Consider the following 15,302-nt stretch of genomic DNA (forward strand, 5'->3'; position numbering starts at 1 on the left):
TACAAATGTTATATGTGAAAACTACTTTTAAAACGCATACATTCAGTTGTTCTGAAGACACTTCGGTCACACTGAAGAGGGAGGCTCACTTGGCAGATCAAATACACTGCTGGAAAGCCAATTAAGGTGTTTACATGTCCTAATAATTCGAAAGATTGCTCGGGTATTGTAATCGCCGTATGCTTACTTCGATTTTGACCTCACGTCAATTTTAAGATCAGCAGAGTAAGTTGTTTATATGAATATTGCATAATTTGCCTACTGCCATGCAGTTTAATATCGAATTATTAGTGTGTATGTAAACTTACTCAATGTCTGCTTTTAAGATGTTTACTCCTCTACCTATCGATTCCCTTCTTTGCAAGGCATTGGAAAACCTCCCTGGTCTTCGTGGTTGAATCTTTTTGAAATTCACTGCTCAACTGAGGGACCTTGGATGTGTGGGGTACAGAGATCAGGTAGTCATTCAAAAGTATTGCACACAGTGAGTTTGACTTGTTAAGAAAATCTTTACTAATTTGTAAAAAATATCTAAACATAATTCCACTTTGACTTTATGAAGTAGGCTAGTGACAAAACAGTACATTTGAATCCATTTTAAATTCAGGCTATAACACAACAAAATGTTGAGGGGTCAAGGGGTGTGAATAATTTCTGAAGGCACTGTAGGTGATCTCTCTAGGAGCTGTTCCATTGTCAGTATTGTGGAATAATACCCAATGTTAAGGTAAGATTTGAATGGAGAAAGCTGATCTGAGAGCAGTGCTGCATTTTTTTTTCCCCTTCTCAATCCTATCAGTATCGACACACTGAAAGTTTTCCCTACGTGGTGTTTTGGGAAACGTATGTGAGCTGTTTGGCCATTTTCTAGGAACGATACATCGTTAAAAGACTACACGCGATGAAAAAAAAGCTTAAGTTCCATCGCTATCAGGGAACCGGTCCCTGGTCAGTATTCATGTGGCTGTAGTAAACCGGTAACTGGTTACCAGGGATGTATTCACTAGGAACCAAGCTGAAGCAAACAAAATGACATAGGGAGGGACCTACCTGAAATTGGCTAATAGTTGCAGAATGTTTGTTCTGTTTGGAGTAAATGGTGTCTGACTAATGAATACAAGCCAGTATTGGCTGTGAATGTGGTTATCACTCATGCAGGAATGTTGTCCATCTCTTTCTCATTTCTCCTGTTTCACCATGAACTCTGAAGGCTGTTCCCACCGCCCGCTGTGTAAACAGATGCACACACAAACGCTCTCTTTCTCCTATCTCTAATCACTCTCAAATACCGTACTGTCTGTCTTTTTTTCCTCTTTCAGACACTACTGCTGAACTTTCAATGAGCTTTATTGGCATGACAAGTTATCTTATATTGCCAAAGAAGAACCTATTAACTCAATAATGGCAATGAAATTACAACAAAGGGAATATTGACCACAAGCTATCGCCCTTGTCTCTCTCTCACTCTGTGTATGTAATCCCATGTATGACGCTTGCAACACCGGGGTTGTGGGTTCGATTCCCACCTGGGATCAGTATGAAAAATGTATGCACTCACTAGTGTAAGTCGCTTTGGATAAGAGCGTCTGCTAAGTGACAAAAATAGAAAGATATATTTACATCTCAAGCTGTCTTTTTCTCTCTCTCTCGCTGTTTTCTCTCTATCTCATTCTGTCTCTCTCTAGCCGGTCCAGAGACCCAGTGCTCTGCTCAGCCCTGCGGTCATGTTCGGAACAAGAAAGACCTGGGACCTTGGCCACACCCCCTGTCTGCAGGAGCTCTGGAAGAAAGACGTCTCATTGGATGGTAAGTGGATTCTGTAGGCCCACCCCATTGGGCAGCAAGGAAGTCCCTCTGACACAGGGGTGGGACTAAACCAGTGTGGCTGCATTTTTGGGATGACAAAGAGCGGGAGGGAGGGAATGGGAGAGGTGTGTGCTGCCTGTCTGACAGGACTCTTACTAAGAGGAGAGGAGCGTGTGACAGATTACCATGAGCTGTGCCTCTCAGTGAAACTGGGAGGAACAGGAAATACTGGAGAAGAGAAGGAATTATTGTATCTGACTGGAGAGGGGAAAGGAGGAGTGTATGCCAGCTATCTGAGAAAGCGGTGAGGAGTGAGTGTGTGCTTCTTTCTCTACTCTCAGCTGAAGGAGTGCGTCTAGCAGGTACAGATCTTAAAGCTGATCCCCTTACAGCCACAGTTCAGGGGCCAGGAGTGCAAACACTGGACCTATTGTATGTGTCCATGTGTGTGTCCAGCGGTCTGTGGGTGTGCGTTTCTCTGCGTTAATGCTCTTGCAGGACTGCTCAAGGTGACGATGGAGCCGCAGAGCTGTGACTGTGCTAGTGCAGAAAAGCAAGCAAGAGAGTGACTGAGAAAGAAAGAGGCAGAGAGAAAGGGACAATGTTGCTAGCGGAGGGCAGAAGGTAGAGAATGAGAGGATGGTAGCGTTAACGTGTCCCGTTGTATAATACTTAACAATGTGTGTCCTAATGGTGTGTGTGAGGTTGTGTGTATGTATCGTACGTTTGTCTGTACGTGTGTGACTCCGATGTTGGGACGTAAATCTGCTGTGTCATCAGTTACTGAATGCATGCTGTTTTTTTCCCAGCCTTACAGAGGTACGAGTAAACCTGTGTGTTAAACTGATTTGCGCAGCGTGTACACACAATGTATTTGTGGACTGTGTGGGGGATACTTTAAGCACTACTTCGCTGAATAAGTGTATTTTTCTTGGTGTGTGTTTGCCTTAGTCTGTGATCCATTGTATGTATGAGGCGCTTTGTTCAGTTAAATTGCTCTTACGTGTGTATTTGGAAATAAACTGTGTGTGTGTGTGTGTGTGTGTGTGTGTGTGTGTGTGTGTGTGTGTGTCAATACAGGTTCATACTGTAGGGTTGATTGTGTGTAGAATAGACCCAGTGCGGTAGTACAGTGATTGTCCTCAGGTTGATAAGACTGGGCCCCCATACGCACACACACACACACACACACACACACACACACACACACACACACACACACACACACACACACACAGGTGAACAGGCCTGTATGGAGTTAATGTATCACCTGCTGGGGCCTGTGTTATCACACTGCTTATCTAGCTGTGCTTGTTTCCATGGTACTGTCTGTGCGAACCTTGGAAGGTCGTGGAGGGAAAATAGGGGAGAGAGGCCTAGAATCGCTCTTTGCTGAAGTGAGGGGAGGGTAGAGGAGATGATAATGGTTAGTGGAAGGAGAGGGGGGAGAAAGGTAAGTGGGGAGAAAAGCAGGCCATAGAAAATGACCTCTCACATGTATAAATGGAGGTAGAGAGGGGGAATGAGAGATTGGGATAAGATGGAAAAGGGTAGAGGGACAAAGATGTATAGACTGTTTTCTGACTCAAGTGAATACAGGATCAGCTCTGCCACAGTGGATAAGAACATAATCAACCCATTAGGCTCAGGCTTGTTTGTTGCTTGTTTGTGTACTGTGTTTAACTGTGAGTCTACAGTGTATGTGTTTGTGTTTCCAAACTTTGTTTGTCCCTCCCGTGTGTCCGTAGCGAGCTCTGTGGACTTTTTGATGAGTGATGGTGAGGAGGACTGCTCCTTCCTGTCTCTACCCGCAGCCGCTTTCCCACAACACACCGCTCTGACCACTACTGACCAATTAGAAACCAGCCAGCACAACCACGACCAACAGCTACTCATACAGGTGAGATGGCGCGCACACACACACACTAACTAGGTCAATGTGGCTAGCATATCGTTCATTTTAGTGGTTCTTTTTCCAACATGGCACTTGTTTGTCCTGGTTTCACTGGCTAAACTGGTGGGGGGTTCAGGTCAGTAAGAGCCCTGGGGAGTGAGACTCAGTCGATATCGATCAGGTTTTAATGGGCTTCTAACACACACCAGCCTAATACACACACACACACACAGCCTAGCTGTCGTTATCCCGTTATCCTGTTACTCTGTATGTACTCTGCAGAACAGAGAATCCTGTGTCTGCATAGTATCCCTCTTGTATTTTCATTTCATGTGTGTTTGGGATTGTGTTACTTTGTCTGCCTTTGGAAAAACACAGGGTAGAGCACACACTGTTACAACAACACACCTGTTGTCTGTTCTACAAAGTATATTTCCATCAGAACGTTCCACAATGTTGTGCACAGAGGGGTCTACTACAAAGCAGGATCAATGAGTTAGCCAGCTAACTTGGATAAACAAACAAGATAAAGATAAACAACAATAAGTACTGATTTTCTGGTTCATTAGGAAAGATAAACTAATATGTTTTTGGCTGTTGGGTCAATCAGACATGCCTACTTCAAGCTTATTTTTCTGTACGATAAAAAGTTAACTCAGAATATTTAGCCAAGTTAGCTGGCTAAGTCATTGATCTTGCTTTGTAGTAGATCCCTCAGGTGTGGGTATTCTGCACTGTTCTACCCAACGCCTCATGACAAGCATCCTAATCTGCCCCTATGACAGTTGACAGCCCCAGTGCTGAGTCATAAAGCTCACATCAGCACCTCATAAAATTACATTGGCGCCTCATAGCGACAGGTCTTGCAGATTAAAGATGACTGTGCTGTCCGTTGCCTTTTGACGCGTGGCTTTTAACTGGACACGCGCGGAACTTATGCAAAAAGCAGTCTGTCTCTTCAACAAATCATTGCATTTCTTCCATATTCCATTCATTGTGCTGTTTCTCCTTCACCTCATCGGCCATTTCGCTTTTGTCTTCCTCCACTCCTCTACACCTTTCATTGTTGTACATCTTCCCATCCCTCTCTCCTCTCCCACATCCCGCTTTCATCCACAGAAGGTCACCTGTTCCTGGACATCTGCCTATGTAATGTCCTCATTCGCTCTCTCTACAGTCTAGTTAGATCTGTCTCGCTCTCTGTCGCTCTTTCTGTCTCTGCGTGTCTCTGTTAGAGGTCGACAGATTATGATTTTTCAACACCGATACCGATTATTGGAGGACCGAAAAAAAAGCCGATACTGATTAATTGGCCGATTTTAAAATAAAAATTTAAAAAATATATATTAAAACAATATATATAGATATTATATATAGATATTTAGTCTCAAATAACATGAATGATGAATGTTGAAAACAAAAACTGTAATTTCTATATGCAGGAAATCCTATTTTAATAATGGGCATGGTAATAATTGACTACCAAAGTGCGAGTCATAATTGCTATGACACCTTCTAGCAAAATCATTTATTCCATAGGATATTTTTAGATTCACTTAACTTAAAATAAGGTCTGTGTTTCGTGTAGGCTTACACCACCTTGCCAATTTTATAACTGTGTAGATATCCATAGGACAAAGTAACTCGGATCAATATTGGCTAAATATAAGCGAAGATCATATGTAGAGTGGATTTATGAAAATATGACCTTATCCTAGTGAGATTTACACGGGTATCAAAACGCAGAGGCGGTTTAAGCACGAAACACAGACCTTAAAGTAGATCAAGACATTCTCTATGGAAGACATGAACAGTAAAATAACGAAGGAACCCCTTTCAAGTTCAGCTGCAAGTTATTACAGGAATTTTAACATTTACATTTACATTTAAGTCATTTAGCAGACGCTCTTATCCAGAGCGACTTACAAATTGGTGCATAGACCTTATGACATCCAGTGGAACAGCCACTTACAATAGTGCATCTAAATCTTTTAGGGGGGGTGAGAAGGATTACTTACCCTATCCTAGGTATTCCTTGAAGAGGTGGGGTTTCAGGTGTCTCCGGAAGGTGGTGATTGACTCCGCTGTCCTGGCGTCGTGAGGGAGTTTGTTCCACCATTGGGGGCCAGAGCAGCGAACAGTTTTGACTGGGCTGAGCGGGAACTGTACTTCCTCAGTGGTAGGGAGGCGAGCAGGCCAGAGGTGGATGAACGCAGTGCCCTTGTTTGGGTGTAGGGCCTGATCAGAGCCTGGAGGTACTGAGGTGCCGTTCCCCTCACAGCTCCGTAGGCAAGCACCATGGTCTTGTAGCGGATGCGAGCTTCAACTGGAAGCCAGTGGAGAGAGCGGAGGAGCGGGGTGACGTGAGAGAACTTGGGAAGGTTGAACACCAGACGGGCTGCGGCCTTCTGGATGAGTTGTAGGGGTTTAATGGCACAGGGAGGGAGCCCAGCCAACAGCGAGTTGCAGTAATCAAGACGGGAGATGACAAGTGCCTGGATTAGGACCTGCGCCGCTTCCTGTGTGAGGCAGGGTCGTACTCTGCGGATGTTGTAGAGCATGAACCTACAGGAACGGGACACCGCCTTGATGTTAGTTGAGAACGACAGGGTGTTGTCCAGGATCACGCCAAGGTTCTTAGCGCTCTGGGAGGAGGACACAATGGAGTTGTCAACCGTGATGGCGAGATCATGGAACGGGCAGTCCTTCCCCGGGAGGAAGAGGAGCTCCGTCTTGCTGAGGTTCAGCTTGAGGTGGTGATCCGTCATCCACACTGATATGTCTGCCAGACATGCAGAGATGCGATTCGCCACCTGGTCATCAGAAGGGGAAAGGAGAAGATTAATTGTGTGTCGTCTGCATAGCAATGATAGGAGAGACCATGTGAGGTTATGACAGAGCCAAGTGACTTGGTGTATAGCGAGAATAGGAGAGGGCCTAGAACCGAGCCCTGGGGGACACCAGTGGTGAGAGCGCGTGGTGAGGAGACAGATTCTCGCCACGCGACCTGTCAGGTAGGACGCAATCCAAGCGTGGGCCGCGCCGGAGATGCCCAACTCGGAGAGGGTGGAGAGGAGGATCTGATGGTTCACAGTATCGAAGGCAGCCGATAGGTCTAGAAGGATGAGAGCAGAGGAGAGAGAGTTAGCTTTAGCAGTGCGGAGCGCCTCCGTGATACAGAGAAGAGCAGTCTCAGTTGAATGACTAGTCTTGAAACCTGACTGATTTGGATCAAGAAGGTCATTCTGAGAGAGATAGCGGGAGAGCTGGCCAAGGACGGCACGCTCAAGAGTTTTGGAGAGAAAAGAGAGAAGGGATACTGGTCTGTAGTTGTTGACATCGGAGGGATCGAGTGTGTAGGTTTTTTCAGAAGGGGTGCAACTCTCGCTCTCTTGAAGACGGGAGGGACGTAGCCAGCGGTCAGGGATGAGTTGATGAGCGAGGTGAGGTAAGGGAGAAGGTCTCCGGAAATGGTCTGGAGAGGAGGGGATAGGGTCAAGCGGGCAGGTTGTTGGGCGGCCGGCCGTCACAAGACGCAAGATTTCATCTGGAGAGAGAGGGGAGAGAGAGGTCAGAGCATAGGGTAGGGCAGTGTGAGCAGAACCAGCGGTGTCGTTTGACTTAGCAAACGAGGATCGGATGTCGTCGACCTTCTTTTCAAAATGGTTGACGAAGTCATCTGCAGAGAGGGAGGAGGGGGGGATTCAGGAGGGAGGAGAAGGTGGCAAAGAGCTTCCTAGGGTTAGAGGCAAATGCTTGGAATTTAGAATGGTAGAAAGTGGCTTTAGCAGCAGAGACAGAGGAGGAAAATGTAGAGAGGAGGGAGTGAAAGGATGCCAGGTCCGCAGGGAGGCGAGTTTTCCTCCATTTCCGCTCGGCTGCCCGGAGCCCTGTTCTGTGAGCTCTCAATGAGTCGTCGAGCCACGGAGCGGGAGGGGAGGACCGAGCTGGCCTGGAGGATAGGGGACATGGAGAGTCAAAGGATGCAGAAAGGGAGGAGAGGAGGGTTGAGGAGGCAGAATCAGGAGATAGGTTGGAGAAAGTTTGAGCAGAGGGAAGAGATGATAGGATGGAAGAGGAGAGAGTAGCGGGGGAGAGAGAGCGAAGGTTGGGACGGCGCGATACCATCCGAGTAGGGGCAGTGTGGGAAGTGTTCGATGAGAGCGAGAGGGAAAAGGATACAAGGTAGTGGTCGGAGACTTGGAGGGGAGTTGCAATGAGGTTAGTAGAAGAGCAGCATCTAGTAAAGATGAGGTCAAGCGTATTGCCTGCCTTGTGAGTAGGGGGAAGGTGAGAGGGTGAGGTCAAAAGAGGAGAGGAGTGGAAAGAAGGAGGCAGAGAGGAATGAGTCAAAGGTAGACGTGGGGAGGTTAAAGTCGCCCAGAACTGTGAGAGGTGAGCCGTCCTCAGGAAAGGAGCTTATCAAGGCATCAAGCTCATTGATGAACTCTCCAAGGGAACCTGGAGGGCGATAAATGATAAGGATGTTAAGCTTGAAAGGGCTGGTAACTGTGACAGCATGGAATTCAAAGGAGGCGATAGACAGATGGGTAAGGGGAGAATGAGAGAAAGACCACTTGGGAGAGATGAGGATCCCGGTGCCACCACCCCGCTGACCAGAAGCTCTCGGGGTGTGCGAGAACACGTGGGCGGACGAGGAGAGAGCAGTAGGAGTAGCAGTGTTATCTGTGGTGATCCATGTTTCCGTCAGTGCCAAGAAGTCGAGGGACTGGAGGGAGGCATAGGCTGAGATGAGCTCTGCCTTGTTGGCCGCAGATCGGCAGTTCCAGAGGCTACCGGAGACCTGGAACTCCACGTGGGTCGTACGCGCTGGGACCACCAGATTAGGGTGGCCGCGGCCACGCGGTGTGGAGCGTTTGTATGATCTGTGCAGAGAGGAGAGAACAGGGATAGACAGACACATAGTTGACAGGCTACAGAAAAGGCTACGCTAATGCAAGGAGATTGGAATGACAAGTGGACTACACGTCTCGAATGTTCAGAAAGTTAAGCTTACATAGCAAGAATCTTATTGACTAAAATGATTAAAATGATACAGTACTGCTGAAGTAGGCTAGCTGGCAGTAGCTGCGTTGTTGACACTACACTAATCAAGTCGTTCCGTTGAGTGTAATAGTTTCTACAGTGCTACTATTCGGGGGCTAGCTGGCAAGCTAGCAGTGTTGTTTACGTTACGTTGCGTTAAAAGAACGACAATAGCTGGCTAGCTAACCTAGGAAATCGCTCTAGACTACACAATTATCTTTGGAACAAAGACGGCTATGTAACTAGCTATGTAGCTAGCTACGATCAAACAAATCAAACCGTTGTACTGTAATGAAATGAAAATGTGATACTACCTGACCGGGTTGTTGAATTCGATTCAGTAACGTGTGTGTGGTGACGTTGGCTAGCTGTTAGCTGTTGGCTAGCTAGCAGAGTCTCCTAAGTTAAGGACGACAAATAGCTGGCTAGCGAACCTCAGTGAATTAAGATAATCACTCCAAGACTACACACTCTAAACTACACAATTATCTTGGAAACAAAGACAGCTGTGTAGCTAGCTAACACTAAACTAATCAAGTCGTTCAGTTGAGTGAATAGCACTACAGTGATGCTAATCTGTGGGCGTTAGCTAGCGTTTGCTAGCTCCTGGGCGAATAGCAGTGAAGGCTACGTTAGGGCGACGAAATACGATAATTATGCAATTATCTCTGATACAAGGACGGCTATGTAGCTAGCTAAGAAGAATTGCTAAGATTAGACAAATCAAACCGTTGTACTATAATGAAATGTAATGAAAAAGTTATACAACCTGCAGAGCGAAGTGCGAATGCGACCGCTCGCTCCAACCCGGAAGTGACACACACGTGTTGACTATTTCTCTCTAAACCATATACCTTTGACTATTACGAGCCTGCTGCTGCCTACCACCCCTCAGTCAGACTGCTCTATCAAATATCAAATCATAGACTTAACTATAATAAACACACAGAAATACGAGCCTTATGTCAAATCTGGAAACGATCACCTCAAACAAAACGTTTATTCCGTTCTGTATTTTATCTGAAGGGTGGCATCCATGAGTCTAAATATTCCTGTTATATTGCACGACCTTCAATGTTATGTCATAATTACGTAACATTCTGGCAAATTAGTTTGCAAAGAGCCAGGTGGCCCAAACTGTTACCCTGACTCTGCTTGCAATGAACGCAAGAGGTGACACAATTTCACCTGGTTAATATTGCCTGCTAACCTGGATTTCTTTTAGCTAAATATGCAGGTTTAAAAATATATACTTGTGTTTTGATTTTAAGAAAGGCATTGATGTTTATGGTTAAGTACACATTGGTGCAACAATGTTTTTTTTATAAAATAAGTTTAATGCTAGCTAGCAATTTACCTTGGCTTACTGCATTCTTACCGCGTAACAGGCAGGCTCCTCGTGGAGTGCAATGTAATCAGGTGGTTAGAGCTTTGGACTAGTTAACTGAAAGGTTGTAAGATTGGACCCCCGAGCTGACAAGGTAAAAATCTGTCTTTCTGTCCCTGAACGAGGCAGAACGTTCCTAGGCTGTCATTGAAAATAAGAATGTGTTTTTAACTGACTTGCCTAGTTAAATAAAATCGGTGCCCAAAAATACAGATTTCCGATTGTTATGACAACTTGAAATCGGCCCTAATTAATTGGCCATTCCGATTAATCGGTCGACCTCTAGTCTCTGTATGTAGTAGTTTCTTAAGTCTGATTTGAATGGCTGTAGGTGGTAGAATAGCAGTTTAAACTCTGCATCCGAGTCTAGTTGTATAGACCAGTGGTTTTCAAACCTCTTCTCTGGGACCCCATGCAGTTCCATGTATTTGATCTATTCCAGAACTACTACACCTGATTGTAATCTTCAATTAATCATCAACCCCTTGATTAGGTGAATTACACCGGTCATTTGATTAGGTACACCCATCTAGTACCGTGTCAGACCAACCTTTGCCTCCAGAACAGCCTGAATTCTCCAGGGCATGGATTCTACAAGGTGTCAAATGTTCTACAGGGATGGCATCACACAGCTGCTGCAGATTGGACAGAGGTACAGTCATGCTGTGAACGTCCCATGCCATCTCATCCCAAAGATACTATATTGGGTTTGGTCAGCAACAATGTTCAAATTGTGGCGTTCAATTGTTGCACAATTGGTATCAAGGGACCTAACGTGTGCCAGGAAGACATTCACCACACCACTGCCACCAGGCAGGATGGGTCCATGGACTCGTGCTGCCTACGCCAAATCTTGAATCTGCCATCAGCATGACACAACAGGAACTGGGAAAAACAGAGCCTGGTCCAACGAATCCGCTACTCAATTGTCCAGTGTTGGTGATCACATGCCCACTGGAGCCCGTTCTTGTTTTTAGTGGATAGTCGTGGAACCCGGTGTGGTCGTCTGCTGCAATAGCCCATCCGTGACAAGGATTGACGAGTTGTGTGTTCCCGAGATGCCGTTCTGCACACCACAGTTGCACTGCACAGTTATTTGTCTGGCTGTGGGCCCGTCTGTTAGCTTGCACGATTCTTGCCATTGTCCTCCGACTTCTCTCATCAACGAGCTGTTTTCGCCCACATGACTGTCGCTGACTGGATGTTTTTCGGCGGCCGTTTTTTCTGAGATACTGGATCCGGCGAGCCTGGGACCGATAATCATACCACACTCCAAGTCGCTTAGGTCACTCGTTTTTCTCATTCTAATGTTCAATCGAGCAGTAACTGGAGGCCTGTCTTGCTGCTTTTATATAGCAAGTCACAGCCACGTGACTCACTGTCTGTGGGAGCGATCCATTTTCGTAAACTGGGTGGTGTACTTAATAAACTGGCAGGTGAGTGCAGTTCAGGGCTATATAAAAAAATGTGAAATATCTTGGGGTCCCAGAGGAGATGTTTGAACCACTGGTGTAGGAGTATATCCATTTGAATTCAATCACTATTTGACAGCACCCCTTTTGATTTGAATGAAATCTACTGTTGTAGAAGTGCTCAGAAAGTGACTTTTTGGACCTGAACGCCAAAACATTCAAGAGATAAAGGTGCTCATAGTTGACCTATTTTGCATACCCCACCATACCATGAGACATCCATGTCTTCATCACTGGAAAATAAGATAACCGGTTGAGATTTATATAATTTATAAGCTTGCAAACAGGGTTGTCAAACTTAACATTTCTGGGGGGGAAAATATTTTTTTGTTTTTGATACAAATTGTAATTTCTTTACTATTTCGAGTCAATGATCTAAAAATGCAAAAACTTTTTTTTTTAAAAAGGTTTAAAATATAAAATGTTTTAAATGTATATATTTTCAAGACATAATAGTTTGACAACTGTTAATAAGCTTTTAAATTATTTAAAACTAATCACTTTTCCAGTGATGAAGACATGGATGTCTCATGGTGGGGTATTCAAAATTGGTCAACATAGAGCACCTTTATCTCCTGAATGTTTTGGCATTCAGGTCCAAAAAGTCCCTTTTTGACCGCTTCTTCCACGGGCAAACATGTATAATAAATGTTGCTTAAATCAAAATGGATGAGGTCAAAAAGTGATTGAATTCAAATGTATTTTACATATTCATATAGACTGACTGGATGGCTCAGTTTTGATCAGACCTGTGAACGTGGATGTAGTTATAAACTGACCAATCCTCCTTGACACATCCTTGTTCCCTTGGAAATGTGACGCCATTAACGACCTGTCTAGCTTCTAACCTGTGACCTTTGCCGTGTGCATGTGTCTAGACACTGCAGGAGAAAGTGTGCGAGTTCCAGGCGCGTCTGCGACGCGAGGAAGCTTCCCGGTGTCTGCAGCTGCAGAGACTGCAGCAGAGTCACGAACAGAGTCCGCAGGAGAAGACTAACGTCATACACACTCTACAAGAGGAGCTGCACACAGCCCTGCCAAACGGTGAGAGAGGAACTGGGAGATGGATGGATGGATGGAGGGAGGGAGGGAGAACCGTAATAGAGTATTTAGGAGAACTGCAGATGTAAAAACAGGACTGTGAGTCGTGACTGATACGGCAGTAATTACTGTGAAGTGAATGACTCCGAATGGGTTGTGTCTTGTCAGGACGGTGTTCACAATGCTGACACAAACCAGCCTGTCAGCAAGAAGAGAGCTGTGTGTCACGGCTGTGACCGACTGTCAACACGCATTATCCAACACTGTGGGGCTGGATGGCGTGTGTGTCTGTTTTTAAATTCTGTGGGTGCGTGTATATAATGTGTTATCACTGTCTGTGTGTGTGTTGCAGGTGTTCGGGCAGTGCAGAGGCTGGGTGAGCCACAGGAGCATCAGCAGCACAGCAACCGTCTCATTCAGGAAGGAGAGCAGCTCATCGCAGCGCTGCGCACACAGGTGGGGGAGCTGGAGGAGAAGCTACTAGACCAGAACCAGGAGGTGGAGAGACTGCGCTCGGAGCTGGTGAGTAGAATAGAGAGAGGGAAATGGGAGGAGAAAGACTGGTGAGGAGGAAACTAAAGGGAGAATGAGGGCAGATCCCAGCTGGCCTACATTCTTGGGAAGCTTGGGAAAGACGAGCTCAAGATAACTGGCACCTTTACTTTCAGGTGTAAGATTGCACCGTGACACACTTCTGCTTCACAGGCATTCTAAGGTGTTGCATGTGAGTGAGTGTGTGTAAGAGGGGGAGGTGAGGGGGCAATTGCAATGTTATGTACGTGAATGTGTTCTTTTTGTTTCACTGTCTCCTGATGTTTGTGTCCGGGGGACAGATAATGAACAATAGTCAGAGGGAAAAGTGCTTGGGCATTGATGTGAATGTGTGTTAATTCCTTCCTGTGTATATTGATATCCCTCTGTGGTGCCTTTGTGAGTGTGATACTGACATGTGCCTGTTCCTTCTGTCCTGTAGGGGGCGACCGACCTGGAGAAGCACCTGGAGCTGCTGGTGGTCGAGAACGAGCGGCTGAAGCAGGAGCTGAAGGCATGCAAGACCTCACTGCTCCAGGAGCCTCCTCCACCGGCCTGTACAACCACTGACTGCCCCCACAGCCAGGTATGGGTGTGGCATGGGCAAATCAAGTGAGGGTAGAGGCTGTAAAAAACATGTTTTTTATGTGTCTATTATAGCTCTGTGTGTGTAGGATACAGAAGCCCTGTTTGGAAAGGTATCTCGTTAGAAGAGCGAGAAGAGGCTGTGTTATAAGCATGTGTGGTGAATTATGTGTTATATAGGATGCGGAGGCCCTGCGTGAAGCGGTGTCTCGCTGGGAGAACCAGGCCAGACCGAGGCAGAAGAGGCTGGCTGAATTAGAGCAGCAGGTCCTGGAGAAGGCCAGCAGGGTGGAGACGCTCAGCCGACAGCTGGAGGAGTCCAAGCGCCACGCGGGGGAGATGCAGAGGCAACTGGAGGAGTCTAAGTGTCAGCAGGGGGAGGTGGAGCAGCAGCTGAGTGTGCGGCTCAGAGATTGTGAGGAGGAGCTGGTCAGACAGGCCACCCGGCCCCATCAGGTCAAGGTGAGGAATCGGAAAAACTGTCCCATTTCAAAAACAACCCCTTGCTAGCTCCTATGTTACTTAATGGTCCCTCGTAGATCTGAAATGATAGGATGGGTACGTTGTATGTTGGTAGCTTACCACCTATCCAATGTTTTTGAGTTCTGTGAATGACTGGGATGTTACGAGAGCATTTGCTGCTGAATTGTTTTCCCTGAGAATCTTACGATATCAATCTCGCTCTCCTGCTCCCCACCTTTCTCTCTCTCTTATCCTACCCTATCTATCTCGCTCTCTCTATTCTCTCTCCGTCCAGTATGTGACTGAGATAGTGGAGGTGGAGTCGTCAGAGTCTCAGCAGGCCGTAGCCGAGGCCCAGGCCAAGAGCGTCGCCCTGCAGGAGCAGCTATCACTTCAGAGACAGCTGCTCCGAGAGCTGGAGACACAGTTGCACGATTCCCAGAGGACCAGCACCCAGCTCCGAGCTCAGGTACACACATAAGGAGATGCACATGTACACAGGCGCGCACACACACAACCATCTAACAACACACACATACTACTGTCACACACGCATAACCCTCTGTGCCCCTTCCTAATCCCATTGGCTCCTTAACCAGTTGGTCTTTGTTATTTCTGAAGTTTTCCTCGTTCCTCCCCCTGGTACCAGCGTTGGTACAATCCAACTCACCCCCCTTATAGTAGATTGTGGCGGTACGGTCCTTCACAGAAACACCCTTCCCTCCCAGTAGAGGTGAATGGTTCAACCCTCGTCCAATCCCTTCCCCTCCCCTGTAGTGGCATGGGCCGTGTTAACCCCTCTCTCTTGGCTTACGTTTGGTTCCAGCTGCGTGCGGACCGTGGCCGTATCTGCGGCCTGCTCTCCAAGGCCGTCGGAAGGGGCAATGGCGCGGTCATTTGCAGGTTGTCTAAGGTTGGCCCCCTTTGATAGGCACATTAGGCCCCTCATAGTGCTTCCTGTTTTCTCACTACATCACTTCCTGTGTCTCAGGTACCCTGCTTCCCAAACTCTGCCCATCTGTGTGGTTTCAACCCCTACCAAAAACCCATGTGCTGTAGTGACATGCATAAACTGTAC

At 46.6% G+C, this 15,302-nt stretch overlaps 1 protein-coding gene across 7 annotated transcripts in view; it reads left to right on the forward strand.

The window, feature by feature from the left end:
• The window catches only part of LOC118393640 (kinesin-like protein KIFC3), a 64,347-nt gene that overhangs the window by 38,488 nt on the left and 10,557 nt on the right, over positions 1 to 15,302 (forward strand). For 4 of the 7 annotated variants that reach the window (XM_035786511.2, XM_035786508.2, XM_035786509.2 and 1 more), the window contains exons 2-8: positions 1,686 to 1,806; positions 3,555 to 3,706; positions 12,484 to 12,649; positions 12,999 to 13,168; positions 13,620 to 13,763; positions 13,943 to 14,224; positions 14,520 to 14,693. In XM_035786511.2, coding sequence (XP_035642404.1) covers positions 1,725 to 1,806; positions 3,555 to 3,706; positions 12,484 to 12,649; positions 12,999 to 13,168; positions 13,620 to 13,763; positions 13,943 to 14,224; positions 14,520 to 14,693 — 1,170 coding nt within the window. In that variant the 5' untranslated portion in view covers positions 1,686 to 1,724. Of the gene's footprint in view, positions 1 to 365; positions 459 to 1,685; positions 1,807 to 1,948; positions 2,169 to 3,554; positions 3,707 to 12,483; positions 12,650 to 12,998; positions 13,169 to 13,619; positions 13,764 to 13,942; positions 14,225 to 14,519; positions 14,694 to 15,302 lie in introns of those variants that run through there. The other 3 variants (XM_052461942.1, XM_035786514.2, XM_035786513.2) reach the window with 3 other exon arrangements.

This window comes from Oncorhynchus keta, chromosome 14 (genome assembly GCF_023373465.1).
Source record: "Oncorhynchus keta strain PuntledgeMale-10-30-2019 chromosome 14, Oket_V2, whole genome shotgun sequence".
Lineage (NCBI taxonomy): Eukaryota > Metazoa > Chordata > Actinopteri > Salmoniformes > Salmonidae > Oncorhynchus > Oncorhynchus keta.